Here is a 14,975-nt window from a genome sequence, read left to right on the forward strand (position 1 = left end):
ATGTCCTGGCTAAAATAAGACGAGAAAAGCCTTGAGGCTCTCTTCCGTAATGAGGTCTCTCAGATTGAAGAAGTCACCCCATTTGCAGTGGACTAGATCTACTATACGGTGACTCCCTGTAGAGGAGGAACAAAACCGAACCAGTCGACTCCGAGACACAGTGCTCTTGAGCGACACCAACTGCTCACTTGGTGACACTGCAATGAAGGAATTCTGCTGGCTCCAAACAGTAAGAGCCTGAACAGTAAATACATTTTAATACAACAATAAAGAGAGACACACGCCTGCCATCAGTTTTGACAATATTCCCCTGCCACTGTGAGAAGATTATCTGACAAACACTGAAGTCAATGACAGGAGGACACATCAGTCTTTCACAGTCGTCTCATACAAATGTTCAGGAGCAGCCAAGTGAAAAGCAACTCCATGGCAACACAGTGAATGATGCCTGAAAGAAGTCTTGCTGCCATAGGAGCAGAGCTTCACAGCTGTTCTGCACAATGCTGAATGTTCTCACAAATCCCTTTGAAGTCTTCAAAGACATCTCCCTCTGGACATTGTACTGCCGAGCATAATGTGTCGGTTTATGACAGCGGTTATACAGTAGCACCATGACAACAAGCCTTTCCATGAAGAGAAAGGAGGAAGGAAAATAGACAGGAATGAAATGAAGCAGAGCAATAGCCTATTACCCCAGTTCCCTACAACTTAAGTAATTAAATGCGGCAAACAGTCAAAAGACCTGAAAGCAAGCATTCCTGAAGCTGACATTAACAGAGAAGACAAAGCTATTAAATTAAAATTGTGCACCGGTATACCTCACCCATAACACCCACAGGCCAACCAGCAATCTCTATTAACCCATTGATGCTGCAGGATGTTTCACAACATTGACCTTTGGCGCCTGGAGCTGCATGATGCAGCATTCAGGCTCATGAGATTTTAGATATTTTTTATAAAAAATGTTGGTATGTCTAATGCAAGATGAGGGTCTTAGTGTTTAAATGCAACTTATTTCATGTTTTATGTGCTTCAGGGGCTGAGATATTTGGGTTTTTATAGGCTGAGGGCAACTTTTCTCTAAAAGGGCTTAGGCATTCAGCAGGTGTTAATGGTAGGTGCTTTAGGCATCAATGGATTAACCATGACTCAGGTGGACGCTTGAGACACGTGGATCACTATCATCCATGAAGCATGAACTGAGCCCTGCCTCCCACAGATTTATATTATTTTGATGAATAGTCATGTACTTATAACATGACAGGTATTTTTTAAATTATATTCACAGCAGACAGAGCACCAGTGACAGTTTCTGAAGAGCATATCCGTGAAGCCTATACGTGAGGCCTCTCTCTGTCTCCCTGGAGCTGTGACTGTCACGAAAAGGGCAGAAACTGCCACACTGTTTTCCTTGTGATGAAAAAATATTGCTGCCTAAAGTGTTCCAAGGCAGGCATACCAATCATGTCACATTCCCCTTTTTGTGCGCTCTGTCTCTCCTTGCTTGCTTCTCTCCTTCCTTTCTTTCCTTTTTCTCTTATCTGTGTGTATAGTATCCTCATAGACTTCAAAAAAAATCCCTGTCTGAATTCTCCATCCTTTGCTCGCCTTTCTGTCTGAAGAGAAACTACATTTTGCCAACCAGTATGTGTCTGTTTGTCAAAAGATTAAACAACTGAGGGTGATTTTGTAGTCTGTTAATTTAATTGGCTCCTCAGGGTGGGTGTGTGTGCATGCCATGCATATAGCCTCCTCATCATGTTGACCTGCAGTATCCTGACACATGGTTTGTGAGTAATGTTGTTCTTAATAACCTTTTTAATATTATGGAACATTGATTTACTGCTGCATTGATCTGCCAAGAAATATTATGAGTCATCAGGGTTTCAAACAAATGGGCTATTGGTTGCCCTCTTTGCATGGCTTGGCCAACACTGTATACACTGTAAGACTCCGGCCCTCACTGTCCGACTCTGTGACCGAATCACTTATCCATGCTTTCATCACTTCCCGCCTGGACTACTGCAATGGGGTACTGTATGGCCTACCCAAGAAAGCCTTGGAACGACTACAGCTCAAAATTCAGCAGCCAGAATTATATCTCGCACGAAGCGGTGGCAACACATCACTCCCACACTCACACAGCTTCACTGGCTCCCAGTGAAGTCCCGCATTCAGTACAACATTCTCCTGCTGACATACAAATCACTTCACTCTCTTGCTCCTCAGTACCTCTCTGAACTCCTCCAACCCCACTCCCAGTCCAGGTCTCTGCGGTCTTCTGAAAAGGACAATCTCATCATCCCCCGAGCCAGACTCCGTACTGTTGGTGACAGAGCTTTTTGTGTTGCTGCCCCCACGCTCTGGAACAGTCTACCTCCCAACATACGCCAGGCCCCCACACTGGCTACGTTCAAGAAGCACCTGAAATCACATCTATTCACAGAGGCATATGGAGTTTAACTTCACTGGCCCTTCCCCTGCCCCTTCACCCCCCCCCCCCAATGTAAAGCGACCTTGGGTTCCTTGAAACGCGCTATATAAAACTAAGTTATTATTATTATTATTAACACAGTATACACTGTAAGACTGCATTATTGCATTTATTGTTATGAAACACAGTTATGCTTTCGGTCGCATTGGTTTGTCTGTCTGTCTGTTTATTTGTCTGTCTGTCTGTCTGTCTGTTGGCAGGATAACTTTGAACGTTATGAACAGATCTGGATGAAACTTTGTGGTGTTGTTGGAAATGACCAAAGGAACAAGTGATTAAATTTTGGTGGTGATACGGATCATGATTCACAAACCAGGATTAAAAAAAAAGATTCTTCACCATTTTGGGATATGGGCGAATTTTGACATCCCAGATTAATTCCACAAAAAGTAGGCAGAAAGACTTTAAAAAATAGTATGTAACATAGCCAAATGTTCTATCAAACCGCTTCTTTGGCGGAGGTCTGCGCTCTCTGAGTGCATTTCTATTACTATTATTAAAGGAGAAGTCCAGTTTTTTAACATTAAGGCAATTTTCTGAGTGGTCTGCAATGTTTTAGAGTCCCCCTCGCCGTTTATTTCATGTTTGCTGCAGTCTCTGTGATTTGGCTGATTTGAATTTATCTCAACCAGCTTTAGAATGGCCGTCTATGGGCACCTGCAACTCTGTTCTTAAAATCACCTTTAACATTTGTTTTCAAGAATATGCAACTCACGAAGTGTTCAGCAGTATTCACTGGTGTTCCTTAAGAATTTTTGTAGCGAAATATGGCATCTGTCGTGTTTTATGTGTGTTTTATGTAGCAATTTGTAAATTAAGTTTCACTTTCACTTTCACTTTCTTTCACAAAATGGCAAATAAAAAATGACAGAAGCCATATTTCGCCTTGAAACTTGTTAGGGACTGCTAGTGAACACCTCTAACCACTTTGTGAGCTGTAGACTTTTGAAAACAAATGTTTAAGGTGATTTTAAGAACAGAGTTGCAGGTGCTCATAGACGGCCATTCTAAAGCTGGTTGAGATCAAATCCAAATCAGCCAAATAACAGAGACTGCAGCAAACATGAAATAAACGGTGAGGGGGACTCTAAAACATTGCAGACCACCCAAAAAAACTGGACTTCTCCTTTAATATTCTAATTCTATTTAAATGTTCAATGTTAAAGGTGCACAGTGTTGGATGGTGGTCAGAGTAGGAGCAATTTAGCCTGGCTCTCACGCAGACCCTTAGTGCTTTGTGCATCTTCGTTACACGGCTATGCAAGGCTGTCAACAACCCTCATGTCTTTTTGAGAATTCAGTGTAGCCTATGTAGAGGTTTAGTCTTAGTGAGATCGCCAGGAAAGTGCCAATTCCTACACTGATACTTCTCCAACTCAAAGTTACTGTCTTTGTCCATGTAATTGAAATAAATCCACTCCACAACATCTTGAAATGATAATCAAAGTTTAGCGTTCTTCTTAAGACAGTTACAAAACGTACATGAACTAAATAAAAAGTCTCTTGGGGAAAATAAAAAAGGTTTAAAGTCTCTCGGGTAGGCCTAGTTGAAGAGCAACAGGTAAGAAGACTGTTCGCTTCCACGGTTCCTTGTGATCTGAAATGAAAAGTGCGAGAGGCTATGGAAGCCGGCTCGTCAGTCTTAAAGCGACAGTAGGGCCTACACATTTTTTTAATCCAAAACAACAAGTAATCCTATGAACATGAATTCTTATTCTTTTATCTCTCCCATATAATATTCATCATTTTAATCATGAGATATAGTTATCTATTAAATTACAAATTCAAATGAAACTATTTATTATCTATTTATGCATTTTTAAGCAATTTCTATTTATTTAAAGTAAAAGTCCACTTGGCCGCAACAGCCTATTTTTGTAAGTCTATTTGTGTTCATAATGAATTCTAAAAAGGACATCAACATTGTTGAACTAAGATTACAAATATACTGGTATTAAATGTGATTTTTGTGATTTCTTCATTGACACAATTATTCAACTAGGGTGTATAACTCTTTAGGACAGACGTTCAACTAAGTAGCATAGGCCTATTCCAGGTGTTTGAAAGACCAGATCTGAACATAACAACAACGAATGGAGCAGATCTGAAAGAGCTGTGATAATCAGCTGTGATACAAGTCAAGTCAAGTCAAGTCAAGTCAACATACTTAGCACAAACCAGAAGTTTGTTGGAAGATGTTGGACATTCGAAAAGGACAACCATTCCAATTCCATCTACCACCGCTTTGCAGCTGCAGATGAAGGGTTGGGAAATTCTTGAGCAGTGATCTGACTTAAGCCGAATTGAAAATCTGTGGTGGGAAAAAGGCAGATGCTACAAGCAGGCCCATCAAGTGAATTAACTGGAGGCTTTTGCTCAGAAGGAATGGGCCAAGATACCTGTGGATCGCTGCAAGATACCTGTGTTAAGTTCACATCTGAAGGATGTTATAGGGCCTACTGTAACTGTAACTACCAAATGTAGCACTGTAGCTTAAGTCCTAGATGCATGTGATAAGGACTTGAATAATGTGATAGTGTTGTAAACACAGGTAGGACATGTGTTGGTATATGAATGTTGCAATGTAAAGGTGCACTGTGTAAAATGGTGGCCAGAGTAGGTATTGCAACTATGCTGCTCATGCAGACTGTGCTCTCTACAACCAGATTTGGTCTTTACCTCCGCCAAGGAGGTCATGTTTTCGGTTTCGTTTGTCTGTTTGTCTCAGCAGGATAACTCAAAAACTAATCAACTGATTTGGACGAAACTTTGTGGAGTTATTGGTAATGACCCAAGGAACAAGTGATTCAATTCTGGTGGTGATCCGGATCACCAAACGGAACTAGGACTTTTAAAAAGATTACAGTAGAGTAGGATAGAGAAGTACAGTAGAGTAGGATAGAGTAACTTTATGGGGGTGGGGGAGGGGCATAGGCCTACATTTTTCAGGGGGACACATACATTGGCAAAATAGATACATTTGTAATGTTATGAACAGGGCTGTAGTCAAGTCCACCTTTGTAGAGTCCAAGACAAGTCCAAGACCAGTACTAGTCAAGTCCGAGACAAGTCCGAGTCCAAAGAGGTTCGAGTCCGAGACAAGACCGAGTCCAAAAAGATTCGAGTCCAAGTCAAGTCCGAGTCACATGTTGGTCAGTGTTTGACAATGAAAAGGATGAATGTCAATAGTGTGAACCTTAGAAGATAACCTATATGGCATGGATGTGAAGACAAACTTGTTTGTTATTGGATTTCAAGCTCCACTTTACAATCTATGATGGCCAGTGTTCTAAACAAAACTTAATGACAGACCCGGCGAGTCCAAAAGCCTAATTTGGCAAGACCATTGTCCGAGTCCAAGACAAGTCCGAGTCCAAACAATACAGAGTCCGAGACAAGTCCAAGTCCATAAAAAAACGGACTTGAGACTGGACTCGGGCCGAGTCCGGACTCGAGTACTACAGCCCTGGTTATGAATATATAAAATAGGCCTACAAAAATGTAGGTATATATCATGTCACAGTCATTGGCTGCTCAGCACAGGGGCCACAACAGGGGCCAGGAGGAAATAACCTATACAGGGGCCATGGCCCACCCTGTCCCATGTCTAAACGCCCATGTAGAGAAATAAGACACAAATAGTATTCAAAGTTGCCTAGAACATAGAGATCCTGGTAATGGTGCATGAAGATTTCATTATTATTATTAATATTATGAATATGATGATTATTATTATTACTATTATTACTAACATTTGGAGGTGGAGAGGAGGCCTATCAGAGGCGGAGAACTAAGAAAATCGTTGGGTCTCGATCCCTCTCGTGGATTCATGCACTTTACCAGAGCTATTATTGCTTTACTGTAGCAAGATGGCCGCGGGAAAGACACGTCTCTCCGCTACTGCGCTGTGTCAACCTTTTCCAGCTCGACAACACTGCAGAAATGTTCCACTGCTGTTCAGGAGCAGCCAAAATTCAGCAACTATCAGGTTCAATAAAGTATACTGTGATATAGGAGATAGCTGTTCAGTTAGTTTTGAACACAATAGCCTACTTTCATTTCGTGACACACGCCTGGCTGTATTATGTCACTTCCGCACGTCAAACCCCCTCTGACGCTGACGAGTCTTAACTGGCACTACTTTTGTCCAGGCGTAGTAATACAGTTGTATGCCTCACGCAGAGCGAGCAGGTGTATGACGCAAAACGTTGCATTTAGCAAAGTGAAGTACAAACCCATTTTCTGGAATTTCACACCACTACCGATAATGTATTTGGTCAATTAGTCATTCGCTTACTAGTGTGTGAAGATACGGAAATTGCTAGTATCTTAACGGCGCAACCGAGGGTTCAAGAACGTAGGCTATTTGCAGCATGTCAGTCAGGGTAAGTAAAACATCACTACATACTGTTAACCAAAGCCTTCTTTAAGTCGTGTTGTGTCTTCCTAAGATGATGTTTTGGCCAAGGGAGCAAGCAAAATAGCCTTGCTGTCAAACCTGTATCGCCAGTGAGGTTCAATTGACCGTGTCCACTCGCTATTTGAGTTATAGTGTGTTGTCGATATTTGGCCATTCAATATTGCTTGTTTGTTTGCAGTCTCTGTTCATCAAATAGTTCCCTGTGACTGTCCGACCAACCACTGACTGACTGGTGGTGGTGGTGGTCGACTGAATATTGTTGCATAGCAACTTGGAAGTAGCTTGTTGGGTTGCTAATGTGTTTACATACGGCCTGCTGCAGTGTAAAGGTGATTAAGGATGATTGCTAACTAGTTCTATGTTAGCCACCTTAACCTGTGGTAGTCTATTGCAAAATGTTTGCTTTTCTAGTAGAATCGAGCTGCTGGATGATGTGGACAAATGCCTCGCTGTCCGTGCAACATATGGAAACTGAAATTTACAAAGCACAGCATATGGATAATCATCCAATGTGATGTTTTCAACGTTTAAATGTTTTAATTATGTGTCAACATAATTGCACTAGGGAATCGTGTTATCTGTCATTTTATACATGCTTCGTTCTTACAGGCAAAATCCGCCTTTTGCAAGTATACTTATGTCAGTTTCGCACTGGCTAAGTTGGAAGTAGAGTCGTGGACTGGGTTATTATGGCCTCATGTTTGGTAAAAACAAAGGGTGGAATTTTGGATCACACTATCTGATAGCGATTCTGTAACACAACAGCAAAACCTGCAACTATCTTAGCCTAAACCGGTGTAAACCCAAGGTAACGTTTGAAAATATCACTCACAAACCGTAAAGCCTTACTTTCAGGGGCCTTGGAAAAAAGGTTAATGTCTAGATTTGTTGTACTAAAGTAGAAGTAGTGTTTATAAAGGAGGCGTCCATTCATGCCTCACTGGGCGTGTGTTTGCTTATTTGGATGCGCATGTGAATGACAGAGGTTTGTAATGTAAGCTGATGAACACAGCTGGGCAGTGGGCATCAACACAGACAGGCGCGTGGCAGCTCAGCTTTGACGTCACGGCAGTCTGTGAGGTGGGGGCTGGCTGGCATGAGACAGAGCGGGGGTGAGGTGGATTTGGGGTGGCCAGGCAGGGAGGATGGCTATGACTCATGGTGTGCTGTGCTGTGTTGTGCTGAGGTGGGTGTCTGTAGAAGAAGCACAAAGCCAGGCAGATGTGGCAAGCGTGGGTGCGTTTATGCAGCCCATTAGACCCAATTTAACAAGTCACATTGATCGAAACTATCATCTACTCTGAAACAATGGTAGTTACATTAATTACTATGCGTGTGCGTGTGTACTTGTGTGCCGCTCCCTGACTGGCACTCTATGCAGGATCTTTTGTTTGTTTTCTTGGCAAAGGAAGGGTGCGGACTCACACTGGGCAAACATAGAGTTTAGGCCTAACTAAGGCCAGCTATTTCAGCTCATTCGTTAAATGTACGCTCTACTGTATACGTAGCCTACACATATGCACAATTTAGACTTATGTTTGTAGTCTGACAAAATATGCACAATCTATTCTTATCTGTTTCCCCCCTCTGAAGTTGCAGGCCCACTCAGTGACGTCTTCCTGTTTACCTTCCAAAGGGGGATGTGTTGTCATGGCGCAGGTTGCCATAGGAATGGCAGTACGTGTTGTGCGTCTGGCCCTGCTGCTGGTTAGTGTCCGTGTCCCTTTGTCAGGGCTGCCTCTCCTAAATGGCCTGTCAAGGCCACTAATGAAGCACCAGGAGTGAGTCAGATCTCATCTGCTTTAATGCCTATCTGTCCGTTTGCCTGTCTGACAGCCCGCTACCTTGTTTCGGGCCATATTCAAGTATTCACCACCTGTCTTGTCTTTGTGTTTGTGCTTGTACGACAAGACTTAGCCAGCGACCCCAGCCGCTGAGTCGCTGAGGTGCAAGATGCAGAATGCACCAAAGAGTGTACAAAAACGGAAGGATGAAGGCATAATGGGAAAATATTACAAAATATGAATAGTAAATAAATCATTTGTAGTGTGCTAGCTAGGCTATGTAAGTAAGTTACAGTCTAGTCCAGCAGTATTACAACTGTACTGTTTGACCCATTATGCTGTGGGGATTGCAGAGTGTGGACACGATAAACAGTAGTACTACTACTGGATTAATACCTTACACACACATGTTGTATGCACGCCACTGCACAGACCTAATGAGGATTAAATGCAGTGGAAAGGCAAACGGGGACAGGGATATAGGGAAATGGGTTCAACTTGCTGCAATAGACTTTCGTGGAAATAAAAAAGTACAAAGTAACTCGAGGCTCGAGTAACTTAGGCATTCAACAGGCGTTTTTTGCAGGTGCCTTAGTCTGAAATGGGTTAAGACAGAATTGTGTATATCTCCTAATTGGTTATATTGAACCAATGCTATGCCATGCCTTCTTCCCTCACTCTTCCAAATCTCTCTCTCTCTCTCTCTCTCTCTCTCTCTCTCTCTCTCTCTCTCTCTCTCTCTCTCTCTCTCTCTCATTGTTTTCTGAAAGGTTTCCTCCCTAGTTGAACGCTAACCTTTTCAAACTGCTCTGTGTGTATTGGCTGAGGGGAGACAGATGAAGCAACCTTGCCCTGCCTACTGACATTTGGAGATGTTATCAGAGGGAGAGAGAGCACCTTCGTTTAGCCAGCCAGGCACTTCCTGAAGGTAGCCAGGGAGCCCCAGGGCCTGTTTATTCATGACGAGCGCGCGCGCCAGTGAGTCAGCCACTGCAGACCAGTCAGCGATCCCTCTCGTCTCACCACTGTCAGGGAAGGATCTACTCCAGCTAGAAGGTAGAAGATGGCAGAGGTCTAGAGGTCTAGAGGTCTTCTTCTTATGTTTTTGGGCTTTGTATGCCTCTATTAGTGAAAGTGAAGACATAACAAAGACATGGTTGTGTGTTAGAGAGAGATCAGGGTTGAGATATGACCCAGACCGAACTTGAACCTGGGTCTGCATCGCGTATACTGGGAATATGGCCTGCTCACAATGACTTGGTGCAGTGCGCCACAGCACACCTTGGTCTAGAGGTGTTCCACATGATCTTTTCAATAGGTGTTTGTTTGGTCTTTCTTTGTTTCTTTTTGTTTGTTTATTTCTTTGAGGACACAGCCAAAATCACATCCAACACCCCCAGGTCAATATGTAGACTTGGCCTGAAATTATGGTTGACATACAGCATTGGTCTTTTGTGAATTAACTTAAATGTCTGGGTGACTGTTGTCATAAATATTTTGCTGAGATGTTCTTGCCAGAACACTAATTAGTTTTTTTCTGCATCTCCAGCCTTATTCCAATTTGTAAATGATCCAGTCCAGAATTGTAAAAGTTTGTGTACTAATTTTCAAAATTTAGCATCTGAAACCTGTAGACTTATAGCTGTGGAGTCATTTAGGGGAGGCTGGAGGCTTGAGATGACTTTGGCATTGACAAAACCCATGCACTGATGAGAAGAAGCATGATGATGTGTAGCAAATGGATTTGTAAATCAATAGTAAAGAATTTGCTCACTGAATCATCTGCAGCCAGATGCAGTCATTACTGAATTGATAATTATAACTACAGAAGGCGATAATCATTTGGAGTTGTTGCCGCTGCTGTCATTTCAGAATGACGCATATCATGTAGTTCAGTGTATTGTCTGTCTAAGATGACAAATTAATGGAAATGTGCTAACATTAGATTAACTTTGATTAGGGGTGTCAAACATAAGGCCCGGGTGACGGAAGCGGCACGCCAGATGTGGCCCCAGAAAAAAAAAACATAACTTAAGGATATCAAGAGAAGCCCTGTCTGGCCTAACGGTAGTAGCCTGATTATCATCGACGTTCAAATCTCTTTGAGACTTGGTCTGACTTGCGTCACTAGGAGGGCACAGCCTGGCTATAACGGTAGGGCACTGGGCCACTGTGCGGGTGACCCGGGTTTGATTCCGGCCCGGGTTCTTTGTCCCAATTCTCTCTCATCACTCATTTCCTGTCCCTCATGCACTGTCCTATCAATGTTAAAGCACGAAAACCAAAAAAAGAAAAGCCGAAAGGAAAAAGTAGTGAATCTCTAGTCCATTACCAAGTTGCTGCAGGTGTCCGAGATTTCAGGATTTTGATACTTGACAATAAATTTGCCTTTTTTGCTCACCATTTACGACAAATGCTCCTGATACACGTTCACTCTCATGCACCTTGAGATGATTGACTAGCAATGTGATCCTGATATCAGAAATGTGCAATGTTTTGCAATTGCATTAATGGTTCGGCCCACTTCGGATCAAATTGGCTGTATGAGGCCTCTGAACCGAAATGAGCTTGACACACCCGCCTTGTATCATCACACACACACACACACGTGCACACACACACACACACACACACACATACCGTCTATGGTAATAATATCCATTTGGAAAGTCTTGCCGCCGCAGATGCGATGCGCCCTCCCTTGTGAGTCTATGAGGCCTAGTGTAGTTTATTGATGCTCCCAGCGAGGTCAGTAATGCCCCCGTATCACTATCCTGAGTTAACCTCACCCCATCTGACTTTGGGCCTCACAGACTAAACAAAAGCAATCATAGATAGCAACCTGGCCCCCTGGGTGTGCGTGCGTGTGCACGTGTGTGTGTGCGCGTGTGCTTGCGTGTGTGTGAGTGCGCGCGTTCGCGTGTGCGTGTGTTTTGCGCCCTCTTTAGACAACAAGACAGACAGACAGACAGACAGACAGACAGACAGACAGACAGACAGACAGACAGACAGACAGACAGACAGACAGACAGACAGACAGACAGACAGACAGACAGACAGACAGACATTGCAATTGTAGTTGAAGGTCCTCCGAAAGGTACAAAATGAGCAGCATGTTTGTTTTCCCATCTGATGCAAGTTGCTTCATAAAACAGTTTGACTTGGCTGGGTACTTGTGATTTTATTGCTAAGTCTGTTCATTCCTATGGAGATGACTTTATGGCCCCTGGCTAAGCAAACTGAGGTAACGTAAGGTGAAGTCTGAAGGCCTAGGGCCTACACTTTGTGTTCAAAATGCAAACATTAGACTCTTTGCTGGGTTTTATGTACTTTTTTTATGAAGACAATACCGGTTCTTGGGAGTTCTGTGTCATCAGTTGAGCGGAGCAGGAAGTATGTGGGCCCTATGTAGCAGGAAATCCCCATGGCTTGTCTTCCTGCTATGCCTTCATTCCTGCTAATGTTTACTTTCTTTAAGCCATTAAGACAAGGCCCCTGTTACATACTATCAGTTACCAGGATGGCAACGACCAAGTCGTAATGTGTTAAGGCCATGTACACTGTCAGAGTTGTGTAGTATTATAGTAGTTTTTTTTCAGTGACTATTGCAACATTCCACTGGTGGTACAGTGTCTGTTTCGGGCTATGCTGACAGATAATTACAGTGCAAGGTTATTGTGCATAGATAATACAGATTTGCCAGATGAGTTGCTTGCCAGTATCAAATGTCAAACTATTCAGAAGTTAAATGGTCCAGCTATTTGTGTGTTGACTGTTGTGCACTCCAAGGTGCGCTGTGCAGAATTTTAGGTGTTTTGTTTTCATTACCCACCTCAGCCCTAAACATTCAGGGAAATTGATACTTCATATGAAGACACTTAGTAATCTTATTTTATTGGCTTGACAATTTTGATGCATGGAGGAGAGAGACCATGTCAGTCATTTCATGCAGGGACTATGCGATTTACAGTGCTTAATTTCACATGAGTATTTTGGCTGTCTTTCTGTCTCGTCTATGGTCATGATTCATGATGAGTTCAAAGCATGGAAAGCGAACCTTACAACAACAACAAAAATCACAGTCACTGTGAGGCCCTCACACCAGAAGGGATTCGAAAATGAAGAGTAGTTGACAGAGGCGTAGTACTGCAGTCTCCTATCTCTCCTCAAGGCTTTCCCTTGCTTTGTATCAGTCTTTTTTGTCCCCCCCCGTCCCCCCCCGTCCCTCTCCCCAAGGGTGCTGACAGGAGTGGACAAAGGGGACAGTTGTCCCAGGCCCAGGGAGTCATGGGGCCCAAAATTGGGTCCTAATTTCATTGTGTGTTGGGCTAGGGGGCCCTTTCAGATGACTTTGTCCTGGGCCTGGCCAAAGCTGTCAGCAGCCTTTCCTCTCCCTCATCTGTGGGGGTCACTCAGCATCCCGCCCCATCACTCGCAACCCTCCAGCATGTCTGTCATGGGTTCTGGTCGCTGAACAATCCACTCCTTATGCCATGTGTAGTGAGCAACATTGTTGCTGTCCACTCGACTCGCTGCCTAGCCTGCCAGAGCACTTGAACTGAAGCTTCTGTAAATGGGATTTTGCCAGGAGCTTGTGAGTTGTTGTTTTTCTACCACAGAATAGCATTTTTTTTCTTGAGAGTGCAATGCAGGCTAACAGAAGGCAATTGTCATGTATTGGAATTTGATACTAGTTTCTTCTAGTTTTAAGCAGCAGGCATGCATGAGCTGAAAGTTACTCTTGCATGAGTTGTAGCCTATTTATTTTTTCCCAATCACGTTCCAAGTAAGTTACCGGCATCCTGGGCTTTTAATATACTTTCACCAAGGTGATTTGGGAGACTGTACCAGGTCAGCATTTTCTGCAGTTTGAACTTGGCTGATTTGCATCCGGCTAATCTTTTGGCAACTGAATGGCATTGCAAACGGTTTTGGTCCTCTGTGTGTGTGTGTTTATATTTCTAAAGCCACATGGTAGCTCTGTAGCTCTTTTTTTGTTTTTAGAATAAGTGTAAGCTTACCGGTTTTGTCCCGGTCACAATATTAGTAGACCAGGATTCCTATTCTATCTTTCCTAGTTTCTACTGTCATTTTAGTCGTCCAATGTAGTGTTTCCCAACCTTTTTTTTTCTTGTGTACCCCCTAGGCCTTTTTGTCATACCATGAGTACCCCTCCACTCATGCTCTAAATACCAATGTGACTATGTTATACTTTTTGTTGTTCATTTTTCCACATACCCCCTGACGTGTGCTTGTGTACCCCTGTACACGTACCCCTGGTTGGGAACGTCTTGCACTTCTGTGGTACGGAGTGCGTTACAATATGCGACCTTGCCTCCTCCACTTGTGCTTGTGGCCTCGCCCCGCCTCCTGGCCCCTCCTCCGTGGAGAAAACGATAAAGTTTCCCAGCTGTCAGCCTAGCCAAAACAACTTTTGAGGGACTGTTTTTCATTCACCATCCCAATTGCAAATGAGAAAAAGACTTTACAATTGAGCTTTTGCAAGATATTGAAATATAATGCTGTTGTCAGTGACGTCATCATGACATATTACTTCCTGGTACGAGGAAACAAGCACAAGTGGAGGAGGCAAGGTCGCATATTGTAACGCACTCACTGCCTGGAATGGGACTGTTGACAGGAGAATAACAGACCCCCCCCCCATGTGACCTGCATGTGCACAGCCAGCAGCTATCATCATGACCCATCTTTGCATGTCAGTCAGACAGACAGAGCTGCTGTTGGGATGCTGACTGTCTTTACTAATCCTTGCGGGACACAGGGACAGCGTCGTCATTTAGCACAGATTTGGGCTAGTCAGATAGCCATGACCCTGGACGAATATCAACTCACTTTATTACGCTTAACTGATTTTGAAAGGTCACTCTGAGCATTTTAGCTGTGTTTGTGTTTGTGGCGTAGTGTTAACTATACCGTACCTCATGATTGTTTTCGACTCAGAAGTGTCTCTACCAAGTAAAGTGTACTGACTGAGCCATCACTTTCAAAGGTAAAGGTTTCCTTTAGTGTGGCTTCAGCAGAATGTTTTGATTGATTGCTGATGTCACAGTGAAGAAATGGGTCAGAGGTTTCAGTGTGGGTTTTTTCCTTTTCTTTTCCTCTTCCAGTGCTGGTGATATCTGTTGACCTGCGTCAGGCCCCTCAATAAAGCCCCAGAGGTCATCCTCACCACAGACAGCTATCATGTCAGGTAAGCAGTCATTGCCTTGTTACTTCCCCCCCCTCTGGCTATCTATTTGTCCTCCTCGTGATTGTA

The 14,975-nt window shown here is 43.4% G+C and overlaps 1 protein-coding gene across 4 annotated transcripts in view; it reads left to right on the plus strand.

The window, feature by feature from the left end:
- Positions 1–6,673: 6,673 nt before the first annotated feature.
- Positions 6,674–14,975, plus strand: part of sgsm3 (small G protein signaling modulator 3) — a 43,265-nt gene continuing 34,963 nt past the window's right edge. Inside the window, exons 1-2 of one of the 4 annotated variants that reach the window (XM_063189042.1) lie at positions 6,674–6,879; positions 14,827–14,909. In XM_063189042.1, coding sequence (XP_063045112.1) covers positions 14,903–14,909 — 7 coding nt within the window. In that variant the 5' untranslated portion in view covers positions 6,674–6,879; positions 14,827–14,902. Of the gene's footprint in view, positions 6,880–8,403; positions 8,622–13,202; positions 13,293–14,459; positions 14,709–14,826; positions 14,910–14,975 lie in introns of those variants that run through there. The other 3 variants (XM_063189069.1, XM_063189051.1, XM_063189060.1) reach the window with 3 other exon arrangements.

This window comes from Engraulis encrasicolus, chromosome 2, assembly GCF_034702125.1.
Source record: "Engraulis encrasicolus isolate BLACKSEA-1 chromosome 2, IST_EnEncr_1.0, whole genome shotgun sequence".
Classification (NCBI taxonomy): Eukaryota; Metazoa; Chordata; class Actinopteri; order Clupeiformes; family Engraulidae; genus Engraulis; species Engraulis encrasicolus.